The sequence below is a fragment of the Miniopterus natalensis genome, chromosome 21, assembly GCF_054644295.1.
Source record: "Miniopterus natalensis isolate mMinNat1 chromosome 21, mMinNat1.hap1, whole genome shotgun sequence".
Lineage (NCBI taxonomy): Eukaryota > Metazoa > Chordata > Mammalia > Chiroptera > Miniopteridae > Miniopterus > Miniopterus natalensis.
Genome location: NC_142101.1, coordinates 9,102,069 through 9,127,508, shown reverse-complemented (window position 1 = coordinate 9,127,508; position 25,440 = coordinate 9,102,069). Strand labels below are relative to the sequence as shown.

The following is a 25,440-nucleotide window of genomic DNA, read 5'->3' as shown; positions in this document are numbered from 1 at the left end:
GGCAATTGTCACCATTTGAAGTACCATACGTTTTGCTTTTTGTGTTTTTCCTACCCCACTGGAATGCCAGCTCTACATGGGCATGGGTTTTTGTCTCTTCTGTTTTCATTTCTGGATTCCCAGTGTCAGGAACAGAGTGGCACAAAGTAGGTACTCAGTAAACATCTGAGTGAATAAATAACTAAATATCGGAAGAAATAAAGAAAGGAAGGAAAGGAGACAGGAGGAATGAATGAACCATGATCCCTCCGATATTAATGTCAACCCTGACATCTTTCTTTGTGGTAAAAACGGGGGTTGGTGGTCAAGACAGTAAAATGGGCCTACTACACTCTACCAGGCGTGAACATATGTTACTAAGGTGGTCATGGTCTGTGAATGCATTCTCCCCCGCATCTCCCTAATTGGTAGAGTTTAACTCATGTTTTTTGCTAAATCTGCAATGAAAAAATTATCGTTCATTCAACTTTGATTTAATAACTTATGCGTGACAAAAACTGATTTATAAGGTCTTTCTTCATATAAGAAATTCTAAGTAATGAATGCTTATATTTTTACTTATTGATTTTACAGAGAAAAAGGAAGGGGGGGAGAGGGAGGGAGAGAGAGAGAAAGAGAGGGAGAGAAAGAGAGAAACATCGATTTGTTCCACTTATTGACGCTTTCACTGGTTGATTCCTGTATGTGCCCTGACCGGGGATCAAACCTGCGACCTTAGCAAATCAGAATGATGCTCTAACCAACTGAGCTACCTGGCCAGGGCTGCCTTCATATTTTAAATGAAAACATACTCTGATATTAAATTTCTGGAAGCGGGTTTGGAGGAAAGCGTGCCCGCACCATGCGCACTCTGCTCCGCGACGGGGCTGCGCTGATGAAAGGGTTACACAGCGCACTGGACAGAGCCCACTTTCTTCTCAGGTTTCTAAATCTAAGTGACGTTACATTTCAACGGAAACCATTCGCTAAACCTGCCAACTTGCACTACATTTTTAATGTCTCAATAAATATAATAAACAGATCTTAAAATTCCATACCCCATGTGAAGAACACACGTAAAATAAAGGTACAAGGGGGCACGAAGCCATTTCTCAGTGAGCCTTGTAATGCTGAGTTTCATAAAGAAACCAGACAGTGGAGAACTGACACGGAGAAAAACAACCTTGTCCACGCGGATCCTGATTTTTGAGAATATTACAGAAATAAATAAATGATTAGGGATCATCTTTCTTATGGTAATTAATAGGCAAGTGAAAAAGTTTGCATCTCCAAGAACGAAACCAGAAACTCTACGAAAAAGGCCTGAAATTTATAATCTACAATTTGTTTGGTAGAAAATTTCATCAGAAAAACACTATTCAGTGGCAGTCCAATGAAAGAACTGTTCCATGCGCAGGCGATCCGAACACCTCGGGAAAGGGTGACCATGGTGAACTTCAGCGTTGCTGCGGTTCAGAAAGGGGTATTTACAGGCTTTTATACTATTCTTATACTTTACACGCATAGCTAGAAACTAGTTTAAGTGTCAGGAAAATAACGTCAAAGCAATACCTACAAGCATCTGTCCCTGTCTCTACTTAAGCCCACTCACGGCCCTCATCAACATGCATTTCACCAACAAAGCCAAACTCCTCACCAGTCCCGTCACATGCCACCCAGAGCCACCAGTGGCAAATGTGGAATGCGGCTGACTCCCACGACACAGAGACAAGGATTAAGAAACCAAACAAATTGCTCTCCTTGTAGATAAAGCCTGGTCCAAAGAGGTAGCCAGGCTCAACTTCTCAGAGCTGCTAATAGAAATAACTCACATATTTATTACCATTCAGAAAACAAAAGTGGGCACAGCCCGGTGCTAACTCAGCATTTCAGGAGCACTGACAGAAAGCCCAAGCAAGCAAACCTGCCTCAGATCAATTCCCCTTGAACTTAAACTCTCACATTTCCCTTCTCGTCTCACTCTTCAACTCCGTCGGAAGGAACAGCTCCTGCATTCTGCTGTTTCCACTGTCACCCGGTGGAGGTGTCCAGCAGAGCCTGGTCAGGGTGAGGAATGGAGGAAGAAAACCCTCAGGGTTTCCCTCCTCAAGGGCTGGCCAGGCTCAGGGCTTCAGCCTATAAATGCAGCTCATTTCCTAAAAAGCTCAGGCAGGTGAGGACAACTGATGTTGACTGAGTATGTCATATGACATGTGCATTTATCTGTATGCGTGCACATGCGTCCAAATCCCTCATCTGACAGCCCTTTTTACGCACGAGGAAACTGAGGGACGGAGGCATGAAGAAATCTGCCCAGGTTTACTCAGCTCACCAGTGGCAGAGCTGGATTCCGATCTGTTTTGGAATTGCCACACCAAGCAACACAGATTGGGTGGTTTAAAAACACAAGAATTTAATTCTCAGAGCTCTGGAGGCTGGAAGTGGTGAAGGCTCTCTTCCTGGATTGCAGAGAGCTCTGGGTTTTCTTTCTCTTCTTATAAGGATGCTAATCCCGTCATGGGTCCCCATCCTACGGCCCCCATCTAAACCTGATTACCTCCCAATGGCCTCCCCTCTCTCAATACCACTACACTGGGGTTCAGGACTTCAAGATATGAATTTGGGAGGATTGCATAAACAGCCCATAACAAAATCCAAGCAGCTTGGCCCCAGAACTCACGCTCTTAATCACTGCTAGACTACACTTGAAAGTAGAGGGACCACCCAGGGAAGTGTTAGACACCAGAGAAACACAAGCGAGAAGCAACTATGCTTTACAGAGTTGTGAATACCATCCTGTCTCCTGGAATATGGACAAAATGTTGTGTAGAAATTTCAACCTATTTTCACAAAACTAAACTACAGAGCTGCACCAATTTCTAGGAATAACAGACTAGACGATCTGAATCAATCTTCCCATTGAGAACAGTTTAAAATGTTGGATAAAAATACACTTGTAAAACTTCTTAAAGGCATCAAAGAGCTCACAAGATGGGAATTATCACATTAAACAAGAGAGGAGAGAAAGCAGAAAAGTGAGCTAGCTCAGAAAGTGCTATGGGAGTATTTACAACAACCCCCCCCCAACCAATCCGAAATTTCTACTGACAGTTTCATGAGACCTGGGCCAAATATCAAAGGTCAGGGCCAACCAAAGGAGAGTAGAACCCCTGACAATAAGCTAGGACTCAGGGACGCCAACTCAGCAGTGGATGAGCCATTAGTGCCTGAAGGGACCACGTGAGCTTGATTTAAGGAGACTCTAAACCCCATGGGGCCCCCAAGCCCCAGCACAAGCCAGGGCTAATCTTCTCTGAAAGGCACCTTCACCCTAGGCTTTAAACTGCTGGAGGGGGATTTCTCACAAGTGGCACACCACAGTGTCCCCTTCCCACTGAAGAACTGTCACAACCTACATGATAACTGAGAAGTTACCAGGCATATTCACAACTGCAACCCAGCAGCTCAGGCCTTCACTGTAACCTCTGTACACACACACACACACACACACACGCATACACGCACACTTAATTACTTGGGGCTGCCTCGCTTACGTCTGCTGCGGTAATAAACTTAATCAAGAAACCAGTCCCTTCACTATATATGATACTAAAGGCTCTCCATGTGCTATTGTGGAAAATGACCCGTGTGCCCCTTTGAGTCTGAGGGTGACGCAATGCTCAGGAGATATGGGGGCAAGACCACAATTACACCTTTGGCGACCATAAGGCAAACCTCCCACACTAGTGACTCTAACAGGGCACTTTAAAATACAAACATTGCAAAGTCAACTCAACGTCAAGCTTTTCTAGAGTTTTAACAGGGAAGAAGAGAAAGAGAGAAACCAATTCTTGGTGGTTTGGGGTTTTTTTTAACAATATTCCATAGTCTCTATTCCATAGAGATACCAATGCTGGTTGCTGGAAAAGCAGAACCTTGGAGAAGCGGCTCATGTGAATGCAAAGAACAAGAGGGGTGGCTGAAAGGGCTGGTGCACATTCAGTCTGTCCAGCTGAAGAGCTGCGTGACCTTGACAAAGAAACCTGACCACTGAAAGGCCAGTTTGCTCCTCTGTAAGGGGACAAGGGGACATCAGAGGTCTGGATAAATTCTGTGGCTGCTTCTACCTCCAGAATCAGTGATGTGTATGCTTCTGTGATCTCTCAATGGAGGCGCATCCTGAGAGAAGTCAAGTTTATTCTATTCTAGGGCCACAGGTGATTCACAGGTGTAAGTCATGGTTCCAGACAACAGGCTGAGACCGACAAGGCTTTATCCAGCCCGGCCGGTGTGGCTCAGCGGTTGAGCATCGACCTAGGATCCAGGCGATCGGGGTTAGATTCCCAGTCAGGGCACAGGCCTGGGTTGTGGGCTCAGTCCCGTCGGGGGTGTGCAGGGGGCAGCTAATCAATGACTCTCTCATCACTGATGTTTCTCTCTCTCTCCCTCTCCCTTCCTCTCTCTGAAATCAATAAAGATATATATATATTTTAGAAAGACTTTATCCACTGCAAGTCACACTGCTTTTAAGGCAACCATTTTTTAGAAAACAGAGTGCAGGGTTTCAAAGCGACTTAAGCAATCACTTTATATCCTAATAGGATAAAGTTTATGCATAATTCAGTGTGACCCTTAAACTACTGACATTCATACTATGTTATTGTTAGCGTTGCATGTTAAGCTAGCAAATTTTTCAATGAACTCTCGCTGGCTTTACCACAGACACAGATGTTAGGCGGACTCCTTTGTTCATACGGTTCTCATTATTAACTCAGCCCGGGCTGAATATTTGACTGAAGGAAAGGGCCATATCATTATTTTCAGATTTCATTCTATGACTTAACTGGGCTACATCTGCCAGCTTTGGAAACGCCAAGTACTTCTTGGCGCCAGACTTGGCGTCCTGTTCTATGACTACTACCCCCAATGCTTCAACTTGAGGAAGTCTCCTCACCATCAAAACAGTTTAATAAAACTGAAATTGTGATTAAGAGTTACTCATCAATTGACAAGGCATACCAAGCTTGTGCTATTTATGAATTATTCCACACAATGTTTCAGGCCTAACAAATAGAATCCACATTCATAAAGGGGTAAGCTAGAAAGTCAGTTAAATGTTTTCATGATTTATAAGGTCTGTGTTATACTTGAAACCATATTTCTTTAATAGGTAAACTGGCATTCCATTGAATAATTCAGTCTGCTTTGAATCTATTCTAAGGCTCTGCACAGCTTAAGGGACATTCTGAATATAAATTTAATTCTTTTGTTCACCTTTGGGCAGTATCTCAGCATAAATGTGATCAGAGGGTAAGGCAGAATTCAATTATTAAAATACTGACACTAAAGCCACTTGGAAAATGTTAAAACTCATCCTGATTCCAAATGTAAATAATACTGTATAAGCCTGGTTAAAGACATAAATTAAAACAACAACTTAAAAGAAACAACAAACGGGCATGACATTACTGTTTCCATGTGTCTTGACCACGAACAATAATATAAGTAGGCAAGAATACTTTGAAACTATCTTTGATGATTATTAGAAAAAAAATAATTCAATCTGTCTATGTGTAGAAAAGCCCAAGGGAATACACTATAAGTCGTCCCAAACAACTGAAAGAAGACAGATCGGTTCTCCACCCTACAAAGTTATACATAACAATCAGCTTTAGTGAGTCTGAGCATCTCACAGCATCTTGGAACAGTGCTGCTCCACCCCCCACCCAATGCTTTAAGGACTTCCGAGACAAATATGATCATTCAGCCTCTTGAATGGTTTCGAGTTTTCATTTCATCACTTAATATGGCAATCAGTCTTCTATTTGACATCTCTAATCATCAGAACAAGCTACCTCATGACTCTTACACTGGTTGGAGCTGATCTATTAAAAAATCTTAGGTTTATTTCCTCTGCTTGATGTTAGCTCATCCAACACTTGAGACTCAGGCCTCAACAAATTTGTCCCTCTTGGGGACTCTCTTCTCCAGGTGTTTCCAATGGCTGAGACACACTCCGCTATCCCTACCTTCACTACTGCTTACCGGTCACTCTTTGACCATGGCCCCTAGAAGTAAACACCTCAGATATAGTCTACTCAGTTAAAGAGCACAGTGGGGCTAGTACTTCTAAAGAATTAAAATTTGAATATTTATCAATGCAGACTAAATATATCACATGAGAATCAGGCTCTTAGCAAGACACAGAAGTAACAGAAAAGTCACATTAATAGTAAATCTTCCAGTAACAAGCATGAAAGACAGTTTGGTAGCACTTATGGGAAATATACTAACCTCAATATACACAGAAACTCGAAGTTTGAAACAATTTTACCACCAAACATCATGCTCTTCAGCCCAAATATTAATATTCAAAAGCTGAATTTTTATTTTCCTACTCACCATGTTGTATGTCTTTCATATCTAAGTGAAGGCTGGACATTAATATCCCAACTGCTTGTGATCTTTTGTTGCTTAATAACTTGACAACCTGCTCAAGAAAGGAAAGGGGGAAACATTAATTTGAACTCCAATGATATGCTTAATAACATGTTATTTTTAATCCTAAATGAAGAACAAATAAAGTCATTATTAAAGTATTCAAAAAGGGTCTGAAAAGAGCTTTGGGGTTTTTATATCCTAAAACTTCAAGATCCACCATTCCCCCCCAGTATTCCCATCGGCCTCAATGGCAGGCTCTTTACCAGTCTTTCAAGAGCCTGATCTGTCAACCAGTAAAATGTCTAATAGTTTAGGAAATCGGTTGGGTCTCTGTAAAATACCAATTACACATTTGATAATATGCAGCCTGAGATTTAACAAGTGTTCCTTTCATAGTGGAGAGCCTTGAAATTGGTCAAGGGCAAAATAAAGTAGACACATAGAGAAGACTTGACTCCTACAAGCCGATCTCAGAACCCTCGGCTGAAAAACGGAAAATGCAGAATTAACAAATTTGAAATCTACAAAATTAGAACAGATAGCCACGAAAAAAGGATTACTTTCAATTATCCAAATTCACATCAGAGTCAGCTAATGCTCTTAATAAAGCATTTATCTTAGACTCCCCTCAGAGGCAGGACTGCGACGTGGGGATTATGAGCGAGAACTCTAAAATAAAGCAGTATTTCTCAAACTTTAATATGCACTTAAGTCATCAGGCATCTTTTTTAAATATAGATTCTGATTCCTAGGCCAGGGTGGGGGGATCTGGAAAAGCTGCTCCAACAGCCTAATGCCTCAGTTTTCTCATCTAAAAAAATCACAGCAACTTCAAAGGCTGCAGGGGTATTTAGCGTGACAATGCACTTGACACTGAGGAATAGACCTGGCAAAGGATACTTAGGGAAGCAGTTCAAATGTTGTCTCAAAAATGAAATACCAGTCAATTTTTCATTACTGAGTTTAATTCTACAAGGGAATTAATTATTTTTCCTTCCTCTCATGTAATTTCTTAAGAAATTCAGGCCCTTATTAGTTCAGAGCCCTTTTCCAGTGGCTGCAAATAATTTTTCATTACCTTCCCTGGCCTCCTACCTGACCAACAGCACATCTGCTTTGAACAGGCGCAATATTAGGCCATGGAACAGGCACAATGGAAGGAACAGGTGCAATATTAGGCCATGGAGGCAATAAAATCATACATACAACCCAGTCAACACTTTCAGGACCCTGAAATAGTAATATAAATATTCTGCACAAGTGGAAATACGTTTAAAACCAACATTAACTAATTTTTGTTCTGAAACACTACTGCATCAAGGAGATATCCTTGATCTATTTCTACTATATGTATTTTTTTTATTTCTTCATTTAATTTATAAACTAAGCCAACACTGGGAACTAACAGTAGAAGTATAACGATAGAAGCAGCAAGGATTTTGAGGACATACACATATTATTGTAGATCATTAAACATTAATTTATTGTTCTATTTATCTTGAAACCCCATTGCCTGCCTGACTGCTGTACATGGAAATTTCTAATAGTGGGAGTCCCAAGACAGTATACAGTAATTAAATTAATAGATACTCTAAAAGCCTAGGGTTGAGCACAACTTGCATTAGAAATACTGAAAACCAGCGATATTCATTAGCTTGAGTATTGGTTTCTTTCTCAACTTCAACCACTATTCTGTGAAAATACACAAGGAAATGGCCAAGAGACAAGTCTTAGTCTCCATTTACCTTCTTTCCTCTGCCCACCCCCTTTCTTCTCTAGCAAAGGAGGCAGGGAGAGCACAGGTAAGTTGGAATAGGGCCAGATTTAGACAAGGTTCACTTATTCCGCAAGTCTTATCAGGGCTGACTTAGGACCCTCTTCCTACGACTCTATAGTGTTCAGCTATAACATGCACACCACAAAGTAATCGTTGGGATAATTCCCACTAAAATACAGCCACCTCTACACAGAGGCTACCGTGCTGCGTGTTCTAACCCCTAGCACGATGCTGGACATGGTAGGCATCCAGTAAATGCAGAATAAGTGAACCTTGTCTAAATCCCTTTGCTCACCTCAGAAGCCCCCCCCCCCCAACATAACCTTCAAAACTTGATTCCCACCCTTGGTTAAGCATCAGAATCACCTAGGCAGCTTCTTAAATAAAGGTGCCTACTCTCCATTCTGAAAAGTAATTTTTCTGTAGGATGGAGTCCTGGAATATGCATTTATAAAAAAACAAAAAGGAAGAAACAGAAAAAGAACTCCACGGCTAATGCTGATGGGGGCTTGGGCATCACGAACAAGGGAGTATTCAGCTGTGACTGAGCCGTAATTCTTACCACTAAACTCGTCAAGAATGGAAAGATAAGAATTTATATAACTTGTCTCAGTCATGTTAAAACTGAGAAGAAAGATGATGAGAACTATTCGTATTATGGGAGTAACCAAAACCACATTTAAATAGCTAATCAGCCCTGCGGGATAGTTCAGGGTGTTGCCCTAATCACCAAGGTTGGGGGTTCAATCCCTGGTCAGGACACATACAAGAAACAACCAATGAAAGCATAAATAAGAGCAACAACAAATAGATTCCTCTCCCTCTGTTTCTAATCAACAAATAATTTTTTAAATTAATCAGTCAACAATGGTGTTTGTTGTTAACCCAGAATTTTTACTAAAAGTACACACTGTATTTGTGGCATGGAATACCAGATAAGTAAGCTAATGCATCAAAAGGCTTCACATTAAATATCCAATAAACAGATAACTTGAAGTTTCTTCCAGTTTCCTACGATCTGGTAAAATCACGCACGAAAGAAAGAAACTGATTAACCTGCTCACGGTCTAAATGCGGAATCACAACAAGGGTTTTGTTTCCTAATCCCCAGTCATGAAGAGCTCGCTGCTCTCCACTGAAAGGGCCTGGCACACACAGCCTTGCTGGAAACCGAGTATTAGATGAGAGGGATAAGCGGCCAGATCCAATAAGGCAAATCCTTCTCGAGTGGGGCAAGATATGAAGAGTCAGCTACAGAGATTAGGTGGAGGTAAATTCCAAAGCAGAATTATAGAATGTGAAAACTGCTGTTTCGCACACAGATATTAGGGCACACGGCAGTATACTGGGTGGTTTACAGGGCATTCAAGGAGCAGCAGATGCAAAAAGCAGCCGAGAATACTCCAGTGAGAAAGGAACGGAAGACTATGAGCAAATAGGAAATAGGGAACTCATCAAGAGGGTACAACCCCCAAACTCAGAATTTCCAATGATCCGACCTGTGTGAAGGCACAAGATCTGTATTTCAGCCCCTGGCTTTGCCTAAATTAGCAGCTACGTAATTTTAGACACGCTCTTTAACTACTGGACCTCAATCCCCCTATCTGTAGAATATAGTTAATAATCCATGTGTGATATTCCCATAACTTAAGGCAATTGAATATGTGAAATATTTTTAAAGTATAAAACATCTTGCAAATGCAAGGTATTGGTGTTACTTTAGTAACCCAGTAACTAGCAGTTATGTTTTATAATACCATAAAAGCACGCGAGCTTCATCCAACAAGAGGAAGACAAGCCATAACAGAAAGCAATGAGGGATAAACCAAATAAAGTTTGGTAAACTCTAGAAAGAAGAGAGAATGGTCCGCACACTGATGAATCCCCGCCACGCTGCAAATTCACAAAGTGCCGGTTCTCTTTAGACATACGTACTGTTGGGCAGCTCACAGCTCTGAGTTGGGTTCAGATATTTTTCCTTTGGAAAGATACGGTCATCTCTAGATTTTTGACCCAGTGAGAATCAGGGAGCCAAGAGCCTTCTTGGTACTGCCTGATACTAGCTCATGAAAACAGTACACGTCTTAAATCTTAACGAGTCTACGCTCAAAAGTGAAGAATGCTTGTACGGGATTTTGCAGAGCAAGAGGTTATCGGGTTCTGTGCGTGTTGTTTTTTCAAGTCTACTCGCACAAGAAAGGAGGGCTGCCGTCTTATTTACACCACCGCCCGCCCTGTTCCAAGCGGTGTTAAGCCTCAGGGCCGGGTGGCCAGCCTCACAGGCATCCGCCGCATTCCAAGGCGCTGCAGGCCAGGGGAGGCCCTGGCGCTGACCATCCCCAGGAGCGATATCTCCAGGCTCTCTGGTTGGCACCAGGCAACCCTGTCTACTTGGGCAGCTTCAGCACAATCTGGGAAACAAAACAGGGAGCTTGCTGATGGGTGAGATATTTTGACATCTCCCACTGATTAAGTTGCCTTAATACAATTCAGTTTAAAAAATCTGTCCCTCTTGGTTCGAATATAATCTGAGGGCTGTCCCTCGGCGGAAGGGGTTAAGTGTTTCGACCTCTCCTGGCACCATCTCCTTGGGTCCTGCCTTTATACTCACTCAGTCCAAGATCCTGACCCTGGCTTCCTGGCTCCACCTCCCAGGTTGCTCCAACTAATTAGAACATGAACTTCAAGGAAGTGCAAATAAGCCCGTGGGGCATTTCTCCCCAAATAAAACTATCCCTCTGGCTCTCCACTGTTTCTCGATCATACCTCCCTGGACCATCTTCTGCCCTTCAATATACCATGATGCATCACTTGATGTATCACTACTGCATCAGAAATCAAGTCAGACAAAAATCATGGCATTTAGGAAAAGCAAATGTGTGTTACATTAAGGTGATGTGGTGAACTCTAAGAAATATGTGCCATACCTTATTTTGAGAAAGGCGCTCTCAATGAAAAAGTGTTATCTACCTGGCCTACGAGATCAGCCACAGTTACCCAGTCAATGGTTTGGCTCCTCTCTCCTGTACCTTAGGGAAATGCAAGCTATTTAAAAAGAAGAGCAAAGCTACAGGCTTGTTCTAAATAAATCCAAAGTTGAATAAAGTAATTACAAAGCCTATTAGCTTGGTGCATATAATGTACTCAAATCATATCTGCTAGAATAATAACCATTATTTATTAATTCACAAAAGAAAGGAAGACTAAGAATGGAAAATTGCTGAAAGACATGATAACATGGGGTAGAAGCTGGAATTTCCACTCACCTCTGCCTGACTCCAAGGCTCACGTGTTCCCCTGCTCTAGGCCCCGTTAGCCACTCCACACACCACACACACACACACACACACACACACACACAAGTGGCACAGCATCCTTGACCTAGCAGAGCACCAAATACACCAAAAGAATCCACTAACAAAACAAAAAAAAGAAAGAAAAAATATTGGGCTTTTTGATATTTTTACTTAAAGGGATAAGCTTAAAAGAATTAGAAATTAAATTCCTTACTTATCATATCAACTTCTCCTTTCTTAGATTACTCTGAAGCACTTAGGAGGATCCTGAGTAACAAAACAAAACCAATAAACACTCTAAAGTGATCATAAACAAACTGAGGAGGGGAAAAAATGACATTAGGTTATACTTTTAATAAAATTTTTATTCTAATAGGTTGCATTTCCAAATTTCACATTTAAAAAAAATATATTCCGGTAACATGGAATAAAAAGTTGAAAATAAATACCACTAAGCTCTTAAAATAAAATGTTTTTCTAATTAAAACAAACTATCATAAATACCCATCTCTTTCCACTTTGTAAGCACAGAGAAAACAGAGAGAGATGTTTAAACTCCTTGGGTTTAAAGCAATACACAATCTCCTCTTTTATATTCTTTGTACATAGCATTTTGCCAGTTCTGTTGTGTAGAATATGTATACACAAGATATATTTTGGCCCCTCACCATTTCAAATATCCTGGTGATCAAAAAACAATGTTTCATCTGCCCAGTAGCATGCGCGTTTGCTGGGCTACTGTCATTTTCTCTTCCGAGTTCATCTAAAAATCTGGTTTTAGATCTCTGTCCTATCTACAACTTTAACATTATGTTTTTAGCATTTAAAATTCACTGGAAACTCTTATAGGCTAAGACTGGAAGTAAAGTATTGAAAAACCATTAAACTGTGAGTATAATATCTGTTTCCTGATATTGCTAAAATTATTTGGATATCAGACTTGTCTGCAGAATATGGGAATCGGCATATTTTGATGAGTGATGTCAAATATCACAAGTAAAAGATATGACAGAGATAAAATAATAAGGTTACTGACAACCCCAAATGACTAAGACTCTTGCTGAGATCATTTTCACATCAAATCTTATTATTTTATCACAACTATGTTTCGCCAGAACATTACTGGGCACATAATAATAAAGGGTTTTATATTACAGATTCTTGTAATCACTACAAAAAAACAATGCGGCAGCGACTATTACTGTCCACATTTCACAGCCGACATGACTTGTTCAAGGTCACACTGGAGCCACCTCTAACCTGCACTATGAACAGGGGTGTCACCCACTATGACTCACTCTCTCCTCTGTTCCTCAATATTCTGCGTTATCCGACAGGAGTCGAGACAGATAAAACATAAAGAGAATACATTTACTTTTCAAATTATTGGCTAAAAAGCAAACCTTAGACTGAAATCCCTGTCTGAATAGCCTGCCCTGTGTGTTACGCAATTTCAGGGAACATATGAAAAATAAACAAAAGCCAAAATAGCTCCCTCCCTTTGTAGTTATAATACAACAAAATACCAGCGATTAATTTAGATTTCAAAAAACGCCAGTGTTATAAGGAAGAAATTAAATATTCAGGAAATGAATGACCACCTAGCATAAGTTTATTGAATAGAAATTGCATAGTGAGCTTTTAATATTTCAGCGAATGGTTTTTCAGTGCCAGGCCTAGTCGGGCAATTCTGCTTCTCCCGCCCTTAGCTGTTAGCATGATGTTACTTTCTGGCCCCTCTATAGAGACGAGATTGGGTTCTGGCTCTTTCCACCGAATATCATGAGGCTTTTAGCTCTGTGAAGAGATACAAGGGTGAAAATTGCATTTGATCCTACCCCTCAGAGGAGCACAATTCCAGCTTTCTTGCAAAGTCTCCGATCTATTTCTGGAAATGACAAACTGACTAAGCAACTGGTGCATTTTCCAAAGACCTCCTAGAGTTTGGAAGTAAAAGAGAAATAAACATTGACTTGTCAGTGATCTAATTTACGATGCTCATTTTTAGAGAATAAAAGTTTCAATATGTGATTTTAAGCCTTTAAAGACAAATAGTTTGCTGTGCGATGGCACCCTTTCCAGGAATGTCCGCTTAGCATTTTCCTTCCTTCAACAATTCCATTTAAAGAAACTTACGCTGTAACAAATAATTCTGTCACATTCTCGCCCAACAACAGTCAAGTCATTCGTTATTCATATCCCTGAAGATATCTTCCACTCTTTTGTTCCAAAGTATCAAGTTAGTGCTTTGCTTTTCAATAAATATGTTTTCTAAAGTGGTTACCGTTTAAAACAAATTTTTAATTACAAATATACTAAAGTGAAGAAAACTCCAGTAAATAGTTTCATTTTTGTATATGCATATATCCTTGTAATCATCACTCAGGTCTTTATACAAAACATGACTAGCACCCCTGTAGGCTCCATTCACACTGCTTTCCTAGCAATACTTCCCCCAGAAGTCCCCTTCTGACTCCTAACTGCCACAGATTACTGTTGACTGATCTTGAACATCAGATAGGTGGGCACACACTGTTTATATTAGCATTTGTCTACGCAATCCACCACTATTGCTGAGGAAAATGGTAGGTGATTGGTTTTCATTGCTATATACTATTCCACTGTGTAGTTACAACACAATTTATTCTTCCACTATAATCATGATGAATATTTGGAACGTTTTCAGTTTAGAACCATTAAACTAGTTCTACTGTAAGCATTCTTATACATGTATCTTCATGGATATCTGAATTCATTTCTCTTGGATATATACACGAGAGCAAAACTACTGGAACTTTGAAACTTTGGTACTAACTAGTGAAACGAACAAATAAAACTTTGTACTTTTCTATAATTTTCTTAGAGATTTACAAACATTACTAAATATCTCAGAACAAAATCACAAGATTAATAAATAAGTCACCCAGGAGCCTATAAACCAGTTAAGTGTTTTACAAAACATTACACTTGTCAATGGTGTCCAACACCACGTCTATAGAAACACACACATGCATGCAGATATACTAAGTCAAATACTCATCAAATGAGTCTTAATCCCTTTATCCATGACCTGAGAATTTAGCAGCAGTGAGCATAGGAACACACAGTGTTAGACATACCAAGTGTCCATAAATATAACTATTGACACAATTTAGCTCTGTTAGAAGTTTATTCAACACTCTACTCGGCTATATAAAGATGTTTGATTAAAAGCAATTTTGAACGATCTATAAGAATACAAGCATCCTTGGAAAGTACCACTGGCAAACATTTATTTCTGGATTAGATTTTTCCAGCCACCTCATGCCGCATCCCTCCTAGAATCTGTGGGTAATATGTTCATAGAAGACAAACTAAGTCAGATCAAAATCATAATGAAGCAAACCATCTTCTTGAAAAGACTCATTCAGCAGTCAAATAAAAGGAATCTCAGAATCAGATGCTACTTGGGATTATGAAAGTTTGTTTCTCCCAGCTCAGCACTACTCTCTTCGATTTGGGGCAGCAAGAAAGCAGAGACTCAGGTATCCTCTAGGACTCTACACGTGTACCTCAGCTCTGACCTCTTCTCGAAGCCCAGCCTTATTCTGCAGTCTCCCCACCGGGCCCCGCAAAGCTAAAGCACCAAGCTCAGTGCTTCACACAGAGTTAGCGTTCAACAAATGGTCATGGAGGAAATGAATGCCACATGGACTCACTGGCTATCTTACTGCTTCTATGACATTCCCTTCTGTCACTACACAATGACTCAAGATGAGGGGAAGCCATGTGTCCCAGCCCGTAAGTGATTCCATCCTAAGATAAAAGGCCAGCTGGAGTACTGAATTTGGCTATTTCTAAAAACCCAAAGAAGGGAAAGATACTGCAAATGCAGAGCAATAAACAAAATTCATTGTGACAGTTCCCCAGGATAGGCAACTGCTAACAGGCAAGATTGAATACATGAAATTATTTGGTCTGTAGCAGGGGCGAGCTGGGCTCCAGCAGCTGACGGGCACAGCTGAGTCAAAGTCGACCCGAATGACAGTGAAGGGCCCTTGGAAAACTCCCTGAACACTCCCAAAGTCGGTGCAAATCATCTAACTATACCCGATAATTATCTGCTCAAGAGTCAACCGTCAACAGAAACCATGTGCAGTAAAATCAATGGATTATCTCGTACAAAAACCCAACCTTCAAATCATTACTTTTATTTTATTGAAATAAGAGGTAGAAATATAACCCAGGGACCTAAGATCCAAATCTTAGCCCCTTCCGTGACTGGTCCATTTGTGTGAAACATCACATCCCTCCTACCCTCAGCTACTCTGAGTCAAAGCAACACTGAATTTGCTGAAGACACGGACAGGAGGAGTCATTTTCGACTTTCTAAATACACTTCCAGGAAAAGCTAACCCAGGTAGCAAACAAACAGCAAATGAAACCCCTGGGGGAAAATAACCCTACAACAGTTTAATTTATAAGTGGCATTTTCAAAAAGCCTAATGATTAGAAAACATTATCTTTGATGCTGGTAATGAACCCATACCATGGATGTCTCACCCTATGTCAGGGGCTTGGGATGTGCAGTTAAAGGCCTGCTGGGTTCTCTGGAGCTAAAACCTTCCATTCTAAAGACCATGATGGAGCTACGGAGGGCAGAGAAAAATCCATTTTCGGGTCATCACCTGGAAGGAAGTCACTCTTCTATGAATGGAACTAAGTGCAGCCTTTTGCAAAGGACTGAAGCCTTGCAAAAAAGTCTAAGTCTCAACAGACTCTCATCACTCACGGGCAGAACTGGCGTCACGAACCCACTTTCTTTACGGCCATCCCCCAAGCAGGAGCTAATTCTATACCAAAAACAATCTCCTAGGCAGGAAGGAGAGGGGCTCCACACATAACAAAACAGGCCTAAGTAATCTAAAGTGTTAAAAAAGCGAGAGAATATATGCATAGTCAGGAGTGGCTGACGGATAAGCTGCCGGACTTCCAGAGCGGACGTCTGTGTGCCTCCCAACTTTGATATTGGAGAGAGGGGATGAGAGCAGAGATGGGTCCCTACTCTCAGAGGTTTCAGTTAACCTCAACCATCCGAAGACGGGAAAATCTCGAGGTTCACTGATGCCAGATTATATACTTAACAAATCAGTAACTGATCTCAGTGAAAAGATGCTCTTGAAGGGAAAGCTCATGAGCATCCCAGGGATTTTCAAAATGCTCTGTAACTTCATCTCGGACTGACACAGCCCAGAAGCCCCTCTATTTAATCACGTGAGAATGACATCAGGCTTTGCCTAGGGGGATCCCCGGGGACAGTAAGGAGTCATTCTTGATTTATTTCAGTATCTCAGGCTTCATGTTTTTCTCCCTTTCCAACTCTTGAACTGGAAGCCAGAAAACTAGCAACTCAAGTAGAGGCAGGAAAGAGAATGCTGAGTTTGGCTGATGGGTCTGATAAAACATGACCGGGGAGCAAGGTGGGGACGCCAGCTAGTAAAGAACAGAATGACCCGGCCTCCCCAGGTGGCCCCCAGGGGAGACAGGAATTCCACTCATCTCAGTCAACAGCATTTCTAATCATAACTGATCTGTGGAGAGGCCGATACGCACCTATCCTTTTGGTAGCAACAGAAAGAAGTTTTTATGCATCTAAAGCACGAGTCATATGGTGAGCCCCCAACAGCACAGTTATGACAAGCACAGCATATGTGTCTCTGGGGTGGGAAAGGAACAGACATGCAAACTCACACTGGATTTGGGCTTAGAGACACGATTGGCATCTGCACAGAAATGCTCAAGAGCACTCACCCTTCAAGGCCTCTCTCCCTTTCTTCTACTCTGGGGTTTCCCTTTTCTGGAAGCTCTCTACACACTCGGTATCTTCTCCGACAGAAGCTCTGCCCCGTGTGTAAAGTTTCCTTGGCCCTCCTCACCTTCTCGTCTTTTCAGGGGTCATCGGGAGAAGGGAAGAATCGTGGCGAGGGTAGGGGGGATGAGTGTCACCTGAGGAGGTGGTTAATGCAAAAAAAATTCAATAGTTTGTTTGAATTTTTTCTGCCTTTCTTTCCCCCCTTTTCCCCTTTACGGGCTAAAGGAGAGTCTGACTGGAATGAATGAAAAGCAGTGAACTAATTGTCAGATTATCACAGCTATCAACGTGCGAAAAATACCTTATTCATTAAAAGGATCCAGGAAAAAAATAAATTCAGGCACTGCAGTTCTCCCCTACCCACACCTCTTTTGTCCATCCAAAAGGCTGACTCACCCCAGCTTTAAAGAAACTCTGAAATATACAGATTGTCACCAGCAGGTGTCACAAAAGCTGTCAGAAACCCATTTCCAAGTTTCCAGATCACTGCAGTGGCCCACCGGGGTTGTCAGGGTCGGGAAGAGACCAGTGGGCAGCCCCATGCTGCTGTGTCTCTGCATGAACATACGGAAAGGAGAGGGCCGTAATGCTAGGTACTGCCCCAAGCAGTAAGGGATTCTGGGTCCTGGTCCCTCTAAGATTACTTCATTGAGCTTTCCAGAGTAAGGAACATCTTTCCAAATGTCAGCTTTTCTGTGAACCTTAGCATGAGTCTTCGTAAAGATACTGTGTTAATCCCTCCAAATGACTTCTGTGTAGTTTTTTTAAAAAAATCAACAAAATAATCTTAGCAGAGAGAGACGGTTTCACAGGCTTTGGGAAGGACACTTAAAAAGATGGCAGACCCATATCCAATAGTTTCCTAATAACTTGAGCTTATTAAGTGCCCGTGAAAGTTGAATGCATAAAAGAAACATGGGCAATACCTACACCACCGAAAATGTACAATGATCACAGTTTAAAAATACTATATTGCTGTAAGTAAACACGGAAATGATAAAATAAATATAGGAGCAGAACGGCAAGACCACACAGCGATGACAATAACGTATTCAATACAGTCCTGGGTGGCCCAGTGTAAAGCCAAGCGTGTAGCAGACTCTTATGAGCAAGGAATGGAATGGTTATTAAAACAGGCCGGGAAATCTGCGACACCGGCTTCGTGCTCTCGAGAATGGCCAACAGGACCTACCCAGCTGGGTTACGAAAAGGGGGGCAAACCCCAAACAAAGAGAAGTTACTATCTGGTGTGAGCCATGTGCTGCACATCCACCCTGTAATTCTTGCGATACCTGAAGTGCTCACATGGAACACAGGGAAGGGAACAGGTGATTGAACAGGTAACATTTTAGGTCCAGTTCAGAGAGCTGTACTCATTCTTGCAGAGGCATTAGAAGCTTAGTGGCCTAGCTTTAAGAAAAAAAAAGGGCCCGGCCGGGCGTGGCTCAGCGGTTGAGCATCGACCTGGGATCCAGGCGATCGGGGTTCGATTCCCGGTCAGGGCACATGCCCGGGTTGTGGGCTCGATCAATGACTCTCATCATTGATGTTTCTATCTCTCTCTCCCTCTCCTTTCTGCTCTCTGAAATCAATAAAGATATATTTTTTTTAAAAAAAAAGGTATATTAAGTGTATAAAAAAATTTTTTTAAGCAGGCTTTTCATTCCGTAGTGCTGCATAATTTCAAATTAGGTAAGAGAAATGCACAAACGGAAGAGACTCAGGAGCACAAGCGTTAGGACGCTCGTGGTAAACACAGAATATGGGTAACGATGCTTCCTGAGCAAGTGAAGGAAACGTGGAGCATGTTGCAAAGAAGAGAGCCCAGCAAGGAGGACAAGTGAGCCCAAGAAGCACCTAGAAATGCGCTGGAGGGCAGGGCAATGTTAAAGGGAAGACACTCAGGGCAATAAATTCCTGCTAAAGCTGACAAGAGGACTTATCAATAACGTGACACCCAAGAGGACCCCCTCTCATAGGGCTTTCCTCTGTTAAGGCAAAAAAAATAAATAAAGTCTCAATAAACTATGTCTTAAGTTTGAAAATGCAAACCACCCGATCAGGCCACTCACTATTTCAAGTCAACACGGCACCCAAGCCAAGACCCTCGGATGTCACTGTGGACCACACAGCTCAGTGACTCAGACTCCTGCGCCTTCGCATCTGTTCGGAAGCTGTTTTCCCTTCTGATTATATAGATTGTTCTGATTTGGCCAATAGTGGATTTTTATTTATTAATGGATGCTTTGCTTTGCACACCCTGCGGGATATAATGTGCTTAAGCTGTCTGTTCTACACTAACACCTCACTCTAATAAACCACCCTGCCACTGACTTTCTTCCTTTGTATTTTATAAGGATCCGATGTGGAAATAAAACCAGGCTTCTTCCATACCTGGTAGAAAAGTGGGGAAATATTTCTAATCCTTTTAAAAAAGAGGAAAACTGTTTAGGTCTTTTATTTGGCCGCTTTGTATTCTGTGTGTGTTTTTTTTAAAGGCTGAAGATGGAATGCAGAAAAGACAGTCTAATGAGAGCTTTTATTTTGTTTCTGGAATGAGAACTCTCTACCTGCTTCCCGTGTAGCAATATTCAAAAGGAAGTTTTTACAAAAGTTTTGACTTACAAAAGAACAGCCAAGTCTTCCTGGCATCACCGGGGGAACACTGCAACCCAGCTTTCAAAAAAAAAAATGTTCCTTTGTCTTTCCTTGCCAGTGCAAAGGATGGACACTAGCTCAAAGCCAGTTTTTATGGAGCCCCTCACCAATCTAGGCCACAAAAGGCTGAGCATTTAAAAAGCACACAGCTGCCCTGGCCGGGTGACTCAGTTGGTTGGGGCATCGTCCCATACACCAAAATGTCACGGGTTCGATTCCCAGTCAGGGCATATACGTAGGCTGTGGGTTCGATCCCTGGTCTGGGTGCGTAAGGGAGGCAACCGATCAGTTTCTCTCTCACATCAATGTTTCTCTCTCTCTCTCTCTCTCTCTCTCCTTCTCTGTAAAACCAATAAAAGACATATCTTCAGATGAGAATTAAAAATAATAATTAAATTAAATTAAATTAAATTAAATGCATGCAGCTTCCAGCGGACCTCAACTCAAATTCTAGCTTCTAGTGATGCCTGAAGAACATGCTAGTTTCACTTTTTTTGGCACCAGAAAAAAGCAGGAGAAATTCCATCCTAATTATGAAAAACTTTACTTATAACAGTAATTGATTAAAGTACACAAAACCTTAATTACTAAAAGGAGCCACAAGTAAAAACAGCAACAACATTATATATAAAAGTACTAAAAAACAGAAGTTATTTTGTATTATAGTTAGAGCTAAGAAACTATAAAGAATGACGTTTGTGTCTTATGGAAACATTTAATGACGTTGGAATCCATGTGGAGAAATGTACCAAACTATAGGTAAAGATTGCCAAAAGGATCGATTAAAGAAAACCCTTGCCTACACGGCTGCTAGCATTGGTCTCAGGCATGATGATTTTTACGGCTACACAGGAAAAAAAAGAGAAAAAAACATTTGCCTGAATACTCTGGAAAGCCTTAGGTAACCTTAGCTCTTATACTTTCTCAATTTTTGTTCTGCTCTCATCTCAAGTTCATTTACACTGTCATGTTCTTTCCCAACACGTTTTAGGTAGCAAGGTTTCTACTGGGTTTTATTAAAATGTATTCTAAAAAAAAAATAAAATTTAAAAATTTAAAAAAATGTATTCTAACAGAGGCATGGACACATGGAGCAGACTGACAGCTCGCGGAGAGGAGGGGGCTGGGGGGCTGGATGAAAGGTGAAGGAATTAAACGAAGTGTGTGTGCGTGTGTGTGTGTCCACAAAAGTGTGGTGACAGCCAGAGGGAAAGGAGAGCAGGCACTAGGCAGAGGCAGGTAAAGGGAGGGAACAAAAAGAGACTTAGCTTAGGGTGACGGACACAGGGCCCACTGCACAGATGATGTTTTATTGAAAACTATATGGTGTGGGGAACCAATGTCGCCCCAATAAATTCAATTAAAAAAATGTATTCTAAAACTTGATTTTTCACGTCTCTTTCCCTCCCCTACTTAAAACCTGTCCACCGTGGACGCTTTTAATCCTAGCACCACCTCACATAAAGCAATGCAAGCACCAAACTCAAGTCTCTTTTTTTCGTTTTGAGGCTAAACCAGTGTAAACCTACGCATTGCAAATGGTACTGTAATTAGCAGCAAACTCAGTGCTGCTTCTTCTGTGGAGGCATCGTGAACCATGCCCCGTAAAAATAACCGTTTCTGGTCTTCACTCCCAGCATGTGCGCAAAGGGTACGAGGGTCAGTTCCCAAGGGATCATGAAATGCGACACGTGGGAGCCAGGGGGCTGCCACATGGCCCCTGTCCTCTGCCACGGGGCCTGCGCGACAGGCACGTGAAGAACACAGGCCCTTCGATTTTCCTTTCCGTTCCCTTACATCTGTGAGGACTTGAGAAGAAAATTCGCTGAAGCTGTCACTGAAAGAGGCCACAAAGCCATTTATAGTCCAAGTTAAGCCAACGGGGGACATAACCTTCATGAACAGCAAGTCTGTCCTCTCGGGGACTCTGGGGACTCTCTCCAACAGCATTCGCTGAAGCCCGGTGGCTTTTCTAAAGGACTTCGGGTCTATTTCCAGGGCCCATGCTCCTAGAGAGAAAATTCACAGTCCCTATATCTTTAGTTTCTTCATCAAAAGCAGACAGAAAAGATAGAAATGTCTCCTTCGGAGGTTAATGGAATGAGCCTCTGAAGCCTATAAAACTATATTGTTCTGTAAGTTAAAAACAGCTTACACTTTTGATAATACGTTTTTAGGGTGAGAAAAAGTTTATCTTAAAAGTTTTTAAGCTTGAAAAAATATTTATCCAGAAAATTATAGTCTGGCATCATGATTATTCTATGGGTAACTAAAGCTATCCCAGAAAAATATTTGCTTTCTCTTAAGAAAAATAGATTTTTACTGGTAAAAACATGAATAAATAGATTAAGTCTTCTGTTTCCTTGTTGACTCGCTGTTTAACTGTTCTGTTACTGAAAGTTGATTATTGAAGTATCCAAATCTTATTGACTTCCCCCTTTAATTCTGTTTTTTCCTCATGTATTTTAGGACACTCTTGTTAAATGAATGTATGTTTATAATTGTTTTATGTTCCCGGTAGACTGACCCTCTTATTATTAGGGAACATTTCTCTTTACCTGTACTAACAATTCTTTGACGTTTATTTTGTCTGATGTTAGTACAGCTACTCCAGCTCTTTTATGGCTGTTTAAGATTGTTCTATCTTTTTATTTTCAACCAATTTACATCTTGGTATCTAAAGTGTGTCTCTTATAATAGAACATATACTTAGATTTTATTTTATTTTTACCTAATCTGACAGTGTCTGCCTTTTGAATAAATTGTTTAACTCACTCACATTTCATGCTGTTATTGATACGGTTGGATTTACACCAGCTATTTTTCATTTTGTTTTCTGTGCATGTCAGGTCTTCTTTGTTCCTCTGTTCCTCCTTTATTGTCTTTTTTTGTACTGAAAGAATGTTAAATGCATTAATTGAATGTTTAATTACTTTTTACTTTATTTTATACGTGAGTTTTCTTTGTGGTTGCTCCAGGGATTATAATGTATAACTTATCAGGATCTACTTCAGATTTACGCTGAATTAATTCCAAAAGTATAGAAGCCTTGCTCCTCTATAGCTCCATTTACTTCCCACCTTTTTGTATTATTACTGTTACACTGGGTGACATTTATATATGGTACAATGTGTCATAATTATTAGTTTATATAATCTATCTTTTAAAGAAGTTGGCAGAGGAGAGAAATATGTATTTATGTAGTTTTTATTTTAACCTTTTTATTTACCCTTCACTGTGTCTTCATTTCCTCTTATAGATCTGAATTATCATCACACCGTATAATTTCCTTACTCTAATATAGCTTTGTTTCTACCAATCTTGTTATTCTCAAATATACTGCATTTCTGTACATATTACAGGCTCAGTAATACACAATTGTTTTATGTGCTTGTTTTTAAAGTCAGTCAAAAGTGTAAAGCAGAATATTCCATTATATTATCTTGCGTGTAGATAAAATTATATTTATCAGAGCTTTTCTTTGTGCACGTGATTTCATATTACTGTCTGATGTCATTTACTTTCAGCCTGAAGAACTTCCTTTAATATTTCTCGAAGGCCTGTCTTTTATAGCAACAAACTCTCTCAGTTTTTGATTTTCTGAGAATGCCTTTATTTCACCTTCATTTATGAAAAATTGTTTTGCTCCCTATAAGATGTTTAGTTAACCACTTTCAGTATTTGAACATGACATCCCACTGCCTCTTGGCCTCTGTTCATTCTAAGTCTGCTGTTAATATTTTGGGGGTTTCCTTGTATGTGATGAGTTGTTTTTCTCCTTCTGCTTTCAAGATTTTTTTCCCCCTTTATCTTTGGCCTTCAACATTTTGACTAAAATATAACCAGCTGTGGATCTCTTGGTGTTTATCTACTTGAAGTTCACTGAACTTAGATGTATATATTAATGTTTTCCATCAAATGCAGGAGGGTTCAGTTATTATAACTTCAAATATATTTCTGTACTTTTGTCTCTCTTCTTCTGATACTCACATTTCATACACACTTAGTCACTTAATGTTATCCCACATTTTTCTGAGTTCGTAACATTTTTCTTTCTCTCTATTATATAGTCTCTATTGATTTATCTTCAAGTGTGTTGACTGTTTTTTCTGCCACCACAAATGAATTGTCAAAAAACTTAGCAATTTACTTTTCATTTTGGACATTATACTTCTCAACTCCAGAATCTTTAAATAATTTCTCTTTTTTAATATTCTCAACTTGATGAGACATTATCACCAGACCTTCTTTTATTTCTTATCATTTTCTTTATTCATTGGAGATGTGAGCTCCTTTGAATAATGTCTTTATTTGCTTTCCTGTATGAGTCACAAAATTTTGTTTCTTTATAAAATTTTTTTTTAAATGTTTTTTACTGATTTTTAAAGAGAAAGGGAGAGGGAGAGAGAGAGAAACATCGATGTGAGAGAGAAACATAGATCCGCTGCCTCTTGCACGCCTCTTACTGGGGATTGAGGCTGAAACCCTGGCATGTGCCCTGAGCTAGAATTGAACCAGCGACCTTTTGGTGCAAGGGACAACACCCAACCAATTGAGCCATACCCACCAGGGAAGTTTCTTTTATATATCTTATTTATTGTTGCTGAAAACTGTACATTTCAGAAAATATATTATACCAACTCTTGATACGGACTTCCCAGTCCTTGCTCCAGAGCTCACTGTTCTTGTCATTTGCTAATTTGTTTAGTGGCAGCTAGACTGGCTCATCGGAGTCTATTCTGCCACGTGTGCAATGTGATGCTCCTGTATGCATTCTTCCACCATGGTTTTATCTCTTAGTTTGGCTATCTAGGAGTCACCCCTGGGTGGCCATGACCCATTTATTGGTCAAAGACTACTTCAGTCCTCTTAACCACTTAGGACTTTACCCTTAACTGTATTGCGTGTATGTGGTGAGGGGGACACGGGGGAGGATGCCTTAGAGGGAATTTAGAGAATTTTTCCCCACATTCAGCCAAGAACTAGTATCTTGAATTTTCCCTAATTTCTCCCAAGAGGGTGCAGCCTTGGCATGCACACAGCTTCCAGACTGCCAGAAATGACTGATATTATTTTTAAGCCTGGCTTAGTTGTCCCTGGGTCAAAGTGTGTTATTGTTCAGTAAAAGTTTGGACAAAAGTATGTTTAAGACTCTTGTGCCAGTGAGGCTTCCACTCAATTTTGATGAGTTTATGAAGTCTGGGGACACTTTCACGGTGTCACACATCTTGTTCTAATGGCTTCTGAGTGGGTGCAATGTACAATGGGCACAGTCTTCCTGACTCCTAGAGCTGACTGTGATTCACGGAAGGCCCTTCATGGCTGTCTCTTTCCTGAGTTCTCCATGGTTGCCTGAAATAGAGCCTCTGCAATAGGGGGTTGGGGAATTAGAAATGCCAGAATCTGCCTCTTCTAAGACAAAATATTGCCATAGATAG

General features: G+C 40.8%; 1 protein-coding gene across 1 annotated transcript in view; it reads right to left on the bottom strand.

Annotated features, from left to right (window-relative positions):
* The window catches only part of FMN2 (formin 2), a 223,260-nt gene that overhangs the window by 128,970 nt on the left and 68,850 nt on the right, over positions 1-25,440 (bottom strand). Inside the window, exon 5 of the mRNA XM_087829045.1 lies at positions 6,382-6,469. Within this exon, the coding sequence (XP_087685171.1) occupies positions 6,382-6,469 (88 nt within the window). The remainder of the gene's footprint in view (positions 1-6,381; positions 6,470-25,440) is intronic.